The sequence below is a fragment of the Ranitomeya variabilis genome, chromosome 1 (genome assembly GCF_051348905.1).
Source record: "Ranitomeya variabilis isolate aRanVar5 chromosome 1, aRanVar5.hap1, whole genome shotgun sequence".
NCBI lineage: Eukaryota > Metazoa > Chordata > Amphibia > Anura > Dendrobatidae > Ranitomeya > Ranitomeya variabilis.
This window is the reverse complement of record NC_135232.1, coordinates 250759004-250774310: the sequence shown is the minus strand read 5'-3', so window position 1 is coordinate 250774310 and position 15307 is coordinate 250759004. Positions and strand designations below refer to the sequence as shown.

The following is a 15307-nucleotide window of genomic DNA, read 5'->3' as shown; positions in this document are numbered from 1 at the left end:
GACGACGAAAGAAAGTTTCAAACGATCTGCTACGACGTAAGATTCTCAGCGGGGTCCCTGATCGCAGTAGCGTGTCAGACACAGCGAGATCGTAAGTATATCGCTGGAACGTCACGGATCGTGCCGTCGTAGCGACCAAAGTGCCACTGTGAGACGGTACCCTTACAGACTGAATCCAGAGAGATGTGGTGGCCTTTCAGACAGCCAGACCTCTGAACTACTTCCGGAATAACAAATATGTTATCCGAGCTTCTGAAAGGGGACGTTACCGGTAGAATCGCAGAGCTCTGACCGCGTCCAAGTCCTCTACATCAAGTGAGAAAAAGAAGGTCAGAAGGAAGAAACTAGGCTGGATTCCAGACCTCTTTTTGCCTCCAATGTGACACTAAGCTAAACGGAGTAGATTGTGCCAGTAGTTGTGGGTGTAGCCTGCAGAGGAGGAGCAAACTTCCTTTTAGTGTTTTTCTTCGACCAAGTTCACGCGTTCCATGTTTGGTCAGCATTTGACATCAGTGTTTGCAAGCCAAAACCAGGAGGGCCCCTAGATACCATGATAACGCACATTATTATAATTTTTTTTTTTTTTTTTTACTATGGGCTGAAAAACTAACATGAAGGTAGTTACGAACAGAGATAACTACCTGTCAATTCTACCCGGTGTCGACTGAGTTCGGTCACTGACCTATTCTGCCAGTGATTCAGCTGCTCCACATCAACAAAGCATCTTTTCTTCTTAAGGGCTGCTCTGCCAACCCGAAGTGACTGCAGAGGTCATGCTCATTGACAGCTGGCTCCCACAAATAGGCAAGCTGTCATTCAGCTTGATGTCAGTAGTCACACCCCCATCAACAGAGCAGAGTGGAAGAGAAGCTGCTGCTCTGTCAACAGGATGTCAGAGGAAGCTGCTGAATCGCTGTCAGGAGCAGTCTATGAGAGAGTGTGCTCGGATAAGCTGTTATCCAAGCATGCTCATGTCCTAATCGAGTATTGCTCGAGTGCTCAAAAAAAAATTCTCAAGTGCAGCGACTGCATGTCTCGCGGCTGTTTAACAGCCACAACACATGCAGGGATTGCATGACAAACAGGCAATCCCATGTATATATTGTGGCTCTCGAACAGCTGTGATGCAAGCAGCAAGAGCGACTCAAGCATGCCGAAATTCTTGATTAGGACATGCTCAGATAACACCTTATCCGAGCAAGCTTGCTCATCACTACCCTGCAGCTCTGACTGATTCCTATTCTACAAATTGGGAGTTTAGTATTAATAACCTATCAGGGTAATTTTTATTAACACAATGAATAACTTGCCAATTGTTTATTCAAATGCATTACCTATTTTACCAGGAGTCGATAGAGGATGCGGAGCTACCACATGAGTCACATTTGGTAACTGGGATCCAGGCTCAGATTGGATGGATTCCAGAAGCTGTGTTGGTGAGGAGTCTGGAATTATAATTGTTAACATAAAATGAATGGAAAAGGGTGCTATGGCTTCATATAATTAAAGCTTAATCAATCATAAATTCAGTAACTTTCTAATACACTTACATAAGACATGTCGAAATCTGAAAAATGGTACAATGCTGGAAAGGAAATGTGCTAGTTTAGATGCTGAAAAGGAGTCCTGCCTGTGCCCCACTTATCCAGATACTAAAGACAAAACCCAGCTGTTGGATCAAGGAAATTATCAACAGTTTTCAGCAGTCTCTGAATGTATTAACTTAAAGGGATTCTCCAGGCATCATGCCCTTCCCTCCACAAACAATTTTCTTTCTGCACCTAAGCTTTTTCCTCTTCATCCAAGAGTCATAACTTTTTTATTTTTCCATTCACAAAGCCATAGGAAGCTGTGTTTTTTTTGCGGAACAAGTTGTATTTTTGAAAGACCGTCCATTTTATCATGAGATAAATAAAAAAATATCGCAACACCATTTATTTTACCATGTACAATAGTGGAAAATAGGAAAAAAAATTCAAGTCCTGTCAAATGGTGGAAAAAAAAAACCCATGCAAATCAGCCACTGTTTCTAGGGTTTTGTTTTTAAGGGGTTTTACATTGTGATAAAACTACCTGGCAACATGATTCTTCAAGTCATTATGATTTCGGCGGTACCAAATAGTTTCATTTTTCTATTTTATTGGTGACCTATGGGGAAGATTCGTCGAAGCCTTTACACCGGAAAAGCATCGTCAGCTTTGGAGAGTCACAAAATTTTTCGGCAAAGCCCTAATGCAAGAATATTTTGTGACACTGTTTTCATGCCAATTTGAATCAACCCACTCAAGTGGGTGGAGCTGAGGCATGACAAAGCGTGGCTATATCCACCCATCAACTTTATTCTTCTGTCAATATAGCTGTATAAGGATTTTATTTTTTTTAATGCATACCATTTTGGGGTACACATGATGCTTGGACCACTTTTAACCCCTTCATGACCCAGCCTATTTTGGCCTTAATGACCTTGCCGTTTTTTGCAATTCTGACCAGTGTCCCTTTATGAGGTAATAACTCAGGAACGCTTCAACGGATCCTAGCGATTCTGAGATTGTTTTTTCGTGACATATTGGGCTTCATGTTAGTGGTAAATTTAGGTCGATAATTTTTGAGTTTATTTGTGAAAAAAACGGAAATGTGGCAAAAAATTTGAAAATTTCGCAATTTTCACATTTTGAATTTTTATTCTGTTAAACCAGAGAGTTATGTGACACAAAATAGTTAATAAATAACGTTTCCCACATGTCTACTTTACATCAGCACAATTTTGGAAACAATTTTTTTTTTTGCTAGGAAGTTATAAGGGTTAAAATTTGACCAGTGATTTCTCATTTTTACAACAAAATTTACAAAACCATTTTTTTTAGGGACCACCTCACATTTGAAGTCATTTTGAGGGTTCTATATGGCTGAAAATACCCAAAAGTGACACCATTCTAAAAACTGCACCCCTCAAGGTGCTCAAAACCACATTCAAGAAGTTTATTAACCCTTCAGGTGTTTCACAGCAGCAGAAGCAACATGGAAGTAAAAAATGAACATTTAACTTTTTAGTCACAAAAATGATCTTTTAGCAACAATTTTTTTATTTTCCCAAGGGTAAAAGGAGAAACTGGACCAGGGACGTTGTTGTCCAATTTGTCCTGAGTACGCTGATACCTCATATGTGGGGGTAAACCACTGTTTGGGCGCACGGCAGGGCTCGGAAGGGAAGGAGCGCCATTTGACTTTTTTAATGAAAAATTGGCTCCAATCTTTAGCGGACACCATGTCGCGTTTGGAGAGCCCCCGTGTGCCTAAACATTGGAGCTCCCCCACAAGTGACCACATTTTGGAAACTAGACCCCCCAAGGAACTTATCTAGAAGCATAGTGAGCACTTTAAACCCCCAGGTGCTTCACAAATTGATCCGTAAAAATGAAAAAGTACTTTTTTTTCACAAAAAAATTATTTTAGCCTCAATTTTTTCATTTTCACATGGGCAACAGGATAAAATGGATCCTAAATTTTGTTGGGCAATTTCTCCTGAGTACACCAATACCTCACATGTGGGGGTAAACCACTGTTTGGGCACATGGTAAGGCTCGGAAGGGAAGGAGCGCCATTTGACTTTTTGAATGGAAAATTATCTCCATCGTTAGCGGACACCATGTCGCGTTTGGAAAGCTCCTGTGTGCCTAAACATTGGAGCTCCTCCACAAGTGACCCCATTTTGGAAACTAGACCCCCCAAGGAACTCATCCAGAGGCATAGTGAGCACTTTAAACCCCCAGGTGCTTCACAAATTGATCCGCAAAAATGAAAAAGTACTTTTTTTTCACACAAAATTTCTTTTAGCCTCAATTCTTTCATTTTCACATGGGCAACAGGATAAAATGGATCCTAAAATTTGTTGGGCAATTTCTCCTGAGTATGCCGATACCTCATATGTGGGGGTAAACCACTGTTTGGGTGCACGGCAAGGCTCGGAAGGGGAGGCGTGCCATTTGACTTTTTGAATGGAAAATTAGCTCCAATCGTTAGCGGACACCATGTCGCGTTTGGAGAGCCCCTGTGTGCCTAAACATTGGAGCTCCCCTACAAGTGACCCCATTTTGGAAACTAGACCCCCCAAGAAACTTATCTAGATGCATAGTGAGCACTTATAACCCCCAGGTGCTTCACAGAAGTTTATAACGCAGAGCCGTGAAAATAAAAAAATAATTTTTCTTTCCTCAAAAATGATTTTTAGCCCAGAATTTTTTATTTTCCCAAGGGTAATAGGAGAAATTGGACCCCAAATGTTTTTGTCCAGTTTGTTCTGAGTACGATGATACCCCATATGTGGGGGTAAACCACTGTTTGGGCGCACGGCAGGGCTCGGAAGGGAAGGCACGCCATTTGGCTTTTTGAATGGAAAATTAGCTCCAATCATTAGCGGACACCATGTCGCGTTTGGAGAGCCCCTGTGTGCCTAAACATTGGAGCTCCCGCACAAGTGACCCCATTTTGGAAACTAGACCTCCCAAGGAACTAATCTAGATGTGTGGTGGGCACTTTGAACCCCCAAGTGCTTCACAGAAGTTTATAACGCAGAGCCGTGAAAATAAAAAATGTGTTTCCTTTCCTCAAAAATATTTTTTTAGCCCAGAATTTTTTTATTTTTGCAAGAGTAACAGGAGAAATTGGACCCCAAAAGTTGTTGTCCAGTTTCTCCTGAGTACGCTGATACCCCATATGTGGGGGTAAACCACTGTTTTGGCACACGTCGGGGTTCGGAAGGGAAGTAGTGACGTTTTGAAATGCAGACTTTGATGGAATGCTCTGCGGGCGTCAGGTTGCGTTTGCAGAGCCCCTGATATGCCTAAACAGTAGAAACCCCCCACAAGTGACCCCATTTTGGAAACTAGACCCCCCAAGGAACTTATCTAGATGTGTGGTGAGCACGTTCAACCCCCAAGTGCTTCACAGAAGTTTACAACGCAGAGCCGTGAAAATAAAAAATCATTTTTCTTTCCTCAAAAAAGATGTTTTAGCAAGCAATTTTTTATTTTCACAAGGGTAACAGGAGAATTTGGACCCCAATATTTGTTGCCCAGTTTGTTGTGAGTACGCTGATACCCCATATGTGGGGGTAAACCACTGTTTTGGCACACTTCGGGGTTCGGAAGGGAAGTAGTGACGTTTTGAAATGCAGACTTTGATGGAATGCTCTGCGGGCGTCAGGTTGCGTTTGCAGAGCCCCTGATATGCCTAAACAGTAGAAACCCCCCACAAGTGACCCCATTTTGGAAACTAGACCCCCCAAGGAACTTATCTAGATGTGTGGTGAGCACGTTCAACCCCCAAGTGCTTCACAGAAGTTTACAACGCAGAGCCGTGAAAATAAAAAATCATTTTTCTTTCCTCAAAAAAGATGTTTTAGCAAGCAATTTTTTATTTTCACAAGGGTAACAGGAGAATTTGGACCCCAATATTTGTTGCCCAGTTTGTTGTGAGTACGCTGATACCCCATATGTGGGGGTAAACCACTGTTTGGGCACACGTCAGGGCTCGGAAGGGAAGTAGTGACATTTGAAATGCAGACTTTGATGGAATGGTCTGCGGGCGTCACATTGCATTTGCAGAGCCCCTGATGTACCTAAACAGTAGAAACACCCCACAAGTGACCCCATTTTGGAAACTAGACCCCCGAAGGAACTTATCTAGATGTGTGGTGAGCACTTTCAACCCCCAAGTGCTTCACAGAAGTTTATAACGCAGAGCCGTGAAAATAAAAAATAATTGTTCTTTCCTCAAAAATTATGTTTTAGCAAGTAATTTTTTATTTTTGCAAGGGTAACAGGAGAAATTAGACCCCAGCAGTTGTTGCCCAGTTTGTCCTGAGTACGCTGGTACCCCAAATGTGGGGGTAAACCACTGTTTGGGCGCACGTCGGGGCTTGGAAGGGCGGGAGCACCATTTGACTTTTTGAACGCAAGATTGGCTGGAATCAATGGTGGCGCCATGTTGCGTTTGGAGACCCCTGATGTGCCTAAACAGTGGAAACCCCTCAATTCTAACTTCAACACTAACCCCAACACACCCCTAATCCTAATCCCAACTGTAGCCATAACCCTAATCACAACCTTAACCCCAACACACCCCTAACCACAACCCTAACCGCAACACACCCGTAACCCTAATTCCAACCCTAATCCCAACCGTAACCCTAATCCCAACCCTAACCACAACTGTAACCCCAACACACCCCTAACCCTATCCGTAACCCTAACCACAAGCCTAATCTTAACCCCATTTCAAACCCTAGCCCTAATTCCAACCCTAACTCTAATTCCAACCCTAACCCTAAGGCTATGTGCCCACGTTGCGGATTCGTGTGAGATTTTTCCTCATGATTTTTGAAAAATCTGCAGGTAAAAGGCACTGCGTTTTACCTGCGGATTTACAGCAGATTTCCAGTGTTTTTTTGTGCAGATTTCACCTGCGGATTCCTATTGAGGAACAGGTGTAAAACGCTGCGGAATCCGCACAAAGAATTGACATGCTGCGGAAAATACAACGCAGCGTTTCTGCACGGAATTTTCCGCACCATGGGCACAGCGGATTTGGTTTTCCTTAGGTGTACATGGTACTGTAAACCTGATGGAAAACTGCTTCGAATTCGCAGCGGCCAATCCGCTGCGGATCCGCGGCCAATCCGCTGCGGATCCGCGGCCAATCCGCTGCGGATCCGCGGCCGATCCGCTGCGGATCCGCTGCGGATCCGCTGCCGATCCGCTGCCGATCCGCTGCCAATCCGCTGCGGATCCGCTGCCAATCCGCTCTGTGTGCACATGCCATAACCCTACCCCTAACCCTAACCCTACCCGTAACCCTAACCCTACCCCTAACCCTACCCCTAGTTCTAACCCTAACCCTAGTGGAAAAAGAAAAAAAAATATTTTCTTTATTTTATTGTTGTCCCTACCTATGGGGGTGATAAAGGGGGGGGGGTTTATTTATTATTTTTTTATTTTGATCGCTGTGATAGAACCTACCACAGCGATCAAAATGTACCTCTAATGAATCTGCCGGCCGGCGGGCGCACTGAGCATGCGCCCGCCATTTTGGAAGATGGCGGCGCCCATGATGGAGGCGGACGGGGACCGGGAGCCTCGGTAAGTATAAGGGGGGGGAGATCGGGGCACGGGGGGGGGGCGTCGGAGCACGGGGGGGTGACATAGGAGCAGGGGGGGAGCGGGCAGGAGGACGGGGGAGCGGACAGCAGGACGGGGGAGCCGGCAGGCGGACGGAGGGGACCGGACCCTATAACGGAGCACTGGGGGGGCGATCGGTGGGGTGGGGGGGGGTCACATTAGTGTTTCCAGCCATGGCCGATGATATTGCAGCATCGGCCATGGCTGGATTGTAATATTTCACCAGTTTTTTAGGTGAAATATTACAAATCGCTCTGATTGGCAGTTTCACTTTCAACAGCCAATCAGAGCGATCGTAGCCACGGGGGGGTGAAGCCACCCCCCCTGGGCTGAAGTACCACTCCCCCTCTCCCTGCAGATCGGGTAAAATAGGAGTTAACCCCTTCACCCGATCTGCAGGGACGCGATCATTCCATGACGCCACATAGGCGTCATGGGTCGGATTGGCACGGGTTTTCATGACGCCTATGTGGCGTCATGGGTCGGGAAGGGGTTAATTGTGCAGTTACGACAGAAAAACGTCAATCTTGGTGTTTCCAATTTTTTTTCCTTTACATCATCTGAGTGGACAACCCTCCCCCAAAAAGCGAATGTAAAAAGGTTTTAAGTTTGCTTGTTCTATATACTGCAATACCAGAACCTGTGCTTTTAAAAAGGAAATGGGAACGAGCACAGACATTACAAAATGTTTGGCACACCTAGTAAACAAGTAAAGCAGATCTGTAACCAAATTATATAATGTATACTGTACATATCACTAAGTAGAACTCAGACACTGGGATGACAGTGTATTTATTTTTTAAATCCACATTATAATGTTTGTATAATTTGGATATTAAGATGAGCATAGAATGACACTAGCACCAAATGCCATCTCCCAGCTCAGCAATGGGGAAAGTCTGTCTTCACCAAAGACCGATTTTACCCAAGAATTGAGAATGAAACATCAGTCCAGGAGAAAAAAAAAAAAAAACACAGATTTATCGGGTAATATCCATTACAAAGTTCCGTATTTCCATGTATATTATGGTTTTCTGAAATCACAATTAAAACGAAGGTTACAGTTTAAAGGGATCGTATGAGCAGGATTGTACCCAGTAACCTACAGACAGTGTCAGGTTGGCGCCGTTATTCTAATTAAAATGATAGCTTTGGTTGATGAAATCAGTCTTGTGGTTGTTGTTTAATCTTTATTTTCAGTTTTGAGTGAATGATGTGCTCGTGCTGCGGGGCGGCCTGTGGGGTCTTCATGTGGTGCTCTGCTTACATATTCACAATGCAGACTACTGACAGGTCACTGATCTCTCACTGACCTGCCCCCTAGTATACATAATGACTATATGTACATACTGCAAAAAAAAACAAAAAACTCTTCTGCAGGCATTAGCCAGTTGTGGCACCTGCACTGTAGCAAAATCGCATGTTTAATGTGTAGTTAATAGATGTGCTTGAGGTTTTCCTGAGGGGTATAAAAAATAAATAAATAAATAAAAAAAAAAAAATCAATCTTTAGCAAGATGGCGCCGTCGCACATGTGCAATAGCAGCAATTGGTGATCGCCGATAACTGCGACTGCACAGGCGGCGCCATCTTGGAGGAGGACTTTTTTTTTCCTTCTCTAGCCAGATGGCATCGCAGGCGCATGCTCAATAGCAGCTATCAGATCACGTCTATATATACACACACCGATAGCTGCTACTGCACAGAAGCCATTTTATTTAATTTTTATTATTTTTTTTTTTTAATACTCCCCAGGAAAACCTCAAGCACATTTATTAACTACACAGTAAATATGTGGTTATGCTGCAGCGCATGTGCCACAGCTGGCACCTGCCTGCAGAAGAGGTTTTTTTTTCTTGCAGTATGTACATAGATTTATTATGTAAACTAGGGGGCAGTGACCTGTCAGAAGCCATACACATGAAGCCCCCCACAGGCCACCCCAAAGCACGAGCATATCATTAACTCAAAACTGAAAACAAAAATAAAACAACAAACAAGACGGATTTCAACAACCAAGGTAGTAATAATATAATTTTATTTATATAGCGCCAACATATTCCGCAGCACTTTACATTATAGAGAAGACTTGTACAGACAATAGACATTACAGCATAACAATAAACACAGATCAAAACAGATACCAAGAGAAGTGAGGGCCCTGCTCGCAAGCTTACAACCTATGAGGAAAAAGGGAGACACGAGAGGTGGATGGTAACAATTGCTTTCGTTGTTCAGACCAGCCATAGTGTAAGGATCGGGTGTTCATGTAAAGCTGCATGAACCAGTTAACAGCCTAAGTATGTAGCAGTACAGACACAGAGTGCTATTAACTGCATAAAGTGTATGAGAACATGATGTGAGGAACCTGATTATGGTTTAAGTTTTTTGAATGGGCCACACAGGGATGGTTAGGTTAATGCGTTGAGGCAGTAGGCCAGTCTGAACAAATTAGTTTTTAGGGCACGCTTTAAACTGTGAGGATTGGGGATTCATCGTATTAGCCTGGGTAATGCATTCCAAAGAATTGGTGCAGCGCGTGAAAAGTCTTGGAGATGGGAGTGGGAGGTTTTGATTGTTGAGGATGTTAACCTCAGGTCATTAGCAGAATGGAGAGCACAGGTAGGGTTGTAGACTGAGACCAGGGAGGAGATGTAGGGTGGTGCTGAGCCATGGAGTGCTTTGTGAATGAGGGTAGTAGTTTTGTACTGGATTCTGGAGTGGATGGGTAAACAGTGTAATGACTGGCACAAGGTAGAGGCATCGGTGTAGTGATTGGTGAGGAATATGATCCTGGCTGCAGCATTCAGGACAGATTGGAGCAGGGAGAGTTTGGTAAGAGGGAGGCCGATTAGTAGAGAGTTACAATAGTCCAGACGAGAATGAATGAGTGAAACAGTAAGAGTTTTTGCAGAGTCGAAAGTAAGAAAAGGGCGAATTCTAGAAATGTTTTTGAGATGCAGATAAGAAGAGCGAGCCAGTGATCGGATGTGGGGGGTGAATGAAAGTTCGGAATCAAGTATGACCCCAAGGCAGCGGGCATGTTGCTTTGGAGTAATGGTGGAACCGTACACGGAGATAGCAATGTCAGGCAAAGGTAGGTTAGTAGAGGGAGAGAACACGAGGAGTTCAGTTTTTGACAGGTTCAGTTTCAGATAGAGGGAGGACATGATGTTGGAGACAGGGGTAAGACAATTACTTATGTTTTCTAGAAAGGCAGGAATGATATCAGGAGAAGAAATGTATAATTGGGTGTCATCAGCATAGAGATGGTACTGGAAACCAAATCTACTGATTGTTTGTCCAATAGGGGCGGTATACACAGAGAAGAGAAAAGGAGGGGGGGCCTAGGACTGATCCTTGAGGAACCCCAACAGTAAGGGGAAGGTGAGAGGAGGAACCAGCAACAGATACAGTGAAGGAACGGTCAGAGAGATAAGAGGAGAACGGTGTCCTTGAGGCTGATGGAGCGGAGCATAGTGAGGAGGAGCTGATGATCCACAGTATCGAATGCTGTGGAGAGATCCAAGAGAATTAGCATGGAGTAGTGACCATTAGATTTAGCTGTTAGTAGATCATTAGAGACTTTAGTGAGGGCAGTTACAGTTGAGTGGAAAGAGTGGAAACCAAATTGAAGAGGGTCGAGAAGAGAGTTATCTGAGACACAGCGGATAAGACGGGAGTGGACCAGGCGTTCGAGGAGTTTAGAGATGAAGGGAAGATTAGAGACAGGTCTATAGTTAGCAGCACAGTTTTGGTCGAGGGATGGTTTTTTAAGTAATGGACGTATAATGGCATGCTTAAATGAGGGAAATATACTGGAAGAGAGAGAGGTTGAATATTTTTGCTAGGTGAGAAATGACATCAGGGGAAAGGGATTGGAGGAGATGTGACGGAATGGGGTCACTGGTGCAAGTGGTTGGGCGAGAAGATGCAAGGAGCCTGCTTACTTCTTCTTCTGTAACTGGTTCAAAGTCAGAGAGTGAGCTAGATGCATTTTAATCAGTATAACATTGCCAACCTGGCATTGGCTGTGGGTTACTGTGCACAATCCTGCTGACATGTTCCCTTTAACCCCTTCCCGACATTTGACGTACTATCCCGTCGAGGTGGGGTGGGCCCGTATGACCGCCGACGGGATAGTACGTCATAGCCGATCGGCCGCGCTCACGGGGGGAGCGCGGCCGATCGCGGCCGGGTGTCGGCTGCATATCGCAGCTGACATCCGGCACTATGTGCCAGGAGCGGTCACGGACCACCCCCGGCACATTAACCCCCGGCACACCGCGATCAAACATGATCGCGATGTGCCGGCGGTGCAGGGAAGCATCGCGCAGGGAGGGGGCTCCCTACGGGCTTCCCTGAGCCCCCCGCAGCAACGCGATGTGATCGCGTTGCTGCGAGGGTCTTACCTCCCTCCCTGCCTGCTCCAGACCCGGATCCAAGATGGCCGCGGATCCGGGTCCTGCAGGGAGGGAGGTGGCTTCACAGAAGCCTGCTCAGAGCAGGCACTATGAAGCAGCCTGCACTTCTCGCAGATCGATGATCTGTCAGAGTGCTATGCAAACTGGCAGATCACCGATCTGTATTGTCCCCCACTGGGGCAAAGTAAAAAAGTAAAAAAAAAAAATTTCCAAATGTGTAAAAAAAAAATAAAAAAAAATATTCCAAAATAATGAAAAAAAATATATATATTATTCCCATAAATACATTTCTTTATCTAAATAAAAAAAAAAAAAACAATAAAAGTACACATTTAGTATCGCCGCGTCCGTAACGACCCGACCTATAAAACTGGCCCACTAGTTAACCCCTTCAGTAAACACCGTAAGAAAAAAAAAAAAAAAAAAAACGAGGCAAAAAACAACGCTTTATTATCATACCGCTGAACAAAAAGTGGAATAACACGCGATCAAAAAGACAGATATAAATAACCATGGTACCGCTGAAAGCGTCATCTTGTCCCGCAAATAACGAGCCACCAAACAGCATGATCAGCAAAAAAATAAAAAAGTTATAGTCCTGAGAATAAAGCGATGCAAAAATAATTATTTTTTCCATAAAATAGTTTTTATCGTATAAAAGCGCCAAAACATAAAAAAATTATATAAATGAGGTATCGCTGTAATCGTACTGACCCGAAGAATAAAACTGCTTTATCAATTTTACCAAACGCGGAACGGTATAAACGCCTCCCCCAAAAGAAATTCATGAATAGCTGGTTTTGGTCATTCTGCCTCACAAAAATCGGAATAAAAAGCGATCAAAAAATGTGACGTGCCTAAAAATGTTACCAATAAAAACGTCAACTCGTCCCGCAAAAAACAACACCTCACATGACTCTGTGGACCAAAATATGGAAAATTTATAGCTCTCAAAATGTGGTAACGCAAAAAATATTTTTTGCAATAAAAAGCGTCTTTCAGTGTGTGACGGCTGCCAATCATAAAAATCCGCTAAAAAACCCGCTATAAAAGTAAATCAAACCCCCCTTCATCACCCCCTTAGTTAGGGAAAAATAAAAAAAATGTATTTATTTCCATTTTCCCATTAGGTTTAGGGCTAGGGTTGGGGCTAGGGTTAAGGCTACAGTTAGGGTTGCGGCTAAAGTTAGGGTTAGGGTTGGGGCTAAAGTTACGGTTAGGGTTTAGATTACATTTACGGTTGGGAATAGGGTTGGGATTAGGGTTAGGGGTGTGTCAGGGTTAGAGGTGTGGTTAGGGTTACTGTTGGGATTAGGGTTAGGGGTGTGTTTGGATTAGGGTTTCAGTTATAATTGGGGGGTTTCCACTGCTTCGGCACATCAGGGGCTCTCCAAACGCGACATGGCGTCCGATCTCAATTCCAGCCAATTCTGCGTTGAAAAAGTAAAACAGTGCTCCTTCCCTTCCGAGCTCTCCCGTGTGCCCAAACAGGGGTTTACCCCAACATATGGGGTATCAGCGTACTCAGGACAAATAGGACAACAACTTTTGGGGTCCAACTTCTCCTGTTACCCCTGGGAAAATACAAAACTGGGGGCTAAAAAATAATTTTTGTGGGAAAAAAAAAGATTTTTTATTTTCACGGTTCTGCGTTATAAACTGTAGTGAAACACTTGGGGGTTCAAAGTTCTTACAACACATCTAGATAAGTTCCTTGGGGGGTCTAGTTTCCAAAATGGGGTCACTTGTGTGGGGCTTCTACTGTTTAGGTACATTAGGGGCTCTGCAAACGCAATGTGACGCCTGCAGACCGTTCCATCTAAGTCTGCATTCCAAATGGCGCTCCTTCCCTTCCGAGCCCTCCCATGCATCCAAACGGTGGTTCCCCCCACATATGGGGTATCAGCGCACTCAGGACAAATTGGACAACAAATTTTGGGGTCCAATTTCTCCTGTTACCCTCGGGAAAATACAAAACTGGGGGCTAAAAAAATAATTTTTGTGGGAAAAAATTTTTGTTTTATTTTTACGGCTCTGCATTATTAACTTCTGTGAAGCCCTTGGTGGGTCAAAGCGCTCAAAACACATCTAGATAACTTCCTTCGGGGGTCTACTTTCCAAAATGGTGTCACTTGTGGGGGGTTTCAACGTTTAGGCACATCAGTGGCTCTCCAAACGCAACATGGCGTCCCATCTCAATTTCTGTCAATTTTGCATTGAAAAGTCAAACGGTGCTACTTCCCTTCCGAGCTCTGTCATGCACCCAAACAGTGGTTTACCCCCACATATGGGGTATCGGCGTACTCAGGACAAATTGTACAACAACTTTTGGGGTCCATTTTCTCCTGTTACCCTTGGTAAAATAAAACAAATTGGAGCTGAAGTAATTTTTTTGTGAAAAAAAGTTAAATGTTCATTTTTATTTAAACATTCCAAAAATTCCTGTGAAGCACCAGAAGGGTTAATAAACTTCTTGAATATGGTTTTGAGCACCTTGAGGGGTGCAGTTTTTAGAATGGTGTCACACTTGGGTATTTTCTATCATATAGACCCCTCAAAATGACTTCAAATGAGATGTGGTCCCTAAAAAAAAATGGTGTTGTAAAAATGAGAAATTGCTGGTCAACTTTTAACCCTTATAACTCCCTAACAACAAAAAAATTTTGGTTCCAAAATTGTGCTGATGTAAAGTAGACATGTGGGAAATGTTACTTATTAAGTATTTTGTGTGACATATCTCTGTGATTTAAGGGCATAAAAATTCAAAGTTGGAAAATTGCAAAATTTTCAAAATTTTCGCCAAACTTCCATTTTTTTTGCAAATAAACGCAGGTAATATCAAAGAAATTTTACCACTATCATGAAGTACAATATGTGACGAGAAAACAGTGTCAGAATCGCCAAGATCCGTTGAAGCGTTCCAGAGTTATAACCTCATAAAGGGACAGTGGTCAGAATTGTAAAAATTGGCCCGGTCATTAACGTGCAAACCACCCTTGGTGGTGAAGGGGTTAAGCCTGATCGCTTCTGTTAGAAACGAGAGTATTAAAATATTATAGTATGTAGTGTAACTGACATTCTTCTATGAAGCCCAGCCACAGGCTGGGGTTCATAGGTGATAGGGACATCAGGGACCACCTTGATTCAGCCTGTATAATTCCCATACGTGATTCCTAGGCTGACAGCATGACAAAGTCATGACAAAGTGATTATTAATTAGAATTGCTGACTGCTGATTAAAGTTGTTGACGAGAGCTAGGCCTAATAAAGATAAGACTTAGACCCTTAGCCTCTGACAGGGATAAACCCAAGTTACCCAGATGTCCTTATTAGGAATTAGACCTGATGAATTATAGGATGATTTCATATGTAATAAACAGCTGATTGGCGGACATAATGTATACGCCTACTCAAAAGTGTATATAACTGCATGTCCTTCCTGGAATAAACATGGCTTGTTCAGATACCACAAATGTCTGTGTCCATCACTCTCCGGAGAATCTACTCATTTGGCAGCCACCCAATATCCCTGAAGGTCTGACTTGCAGACCACCCCAACATAGGCGGACCAATAGAACAGGCCCACCCAATTGTCACGGTAACCAATCAGCACCCCAAGAGAGTATTGCAGAGAAGGTAATGGGTGCAAAAGAGGACCTAAAAGCAGTTCATCTAAATGCTGCCGTTAGGGTTTGACAGTGGCATCTA

General features: G+C 43.7%; 1 protein-coding gene across 2 annotated transcripts in view; it reads right to left on the bottom strand.

Moving 5' to 3' along the window:
• EP400 (E1A binding protein p400) overlaps window positions 1-15307 on the bottom strand; it is a 306993-nt gene that overhangs the window by 254463 nt on the left and 37223 nt on the right. For both annotated transcript variants that reach the window (XM_077293325.1, XM_077293326.1), the window contains exon 4: window positions 1335-1445. In XM_077293325.1, the coding sequence (XP_077149440.1) occupies window positions 1335-1445 (111 nt within the window). The remainder of the gene's footprint in view (window positions 1-1334; window positions 1446-15307) is intronic.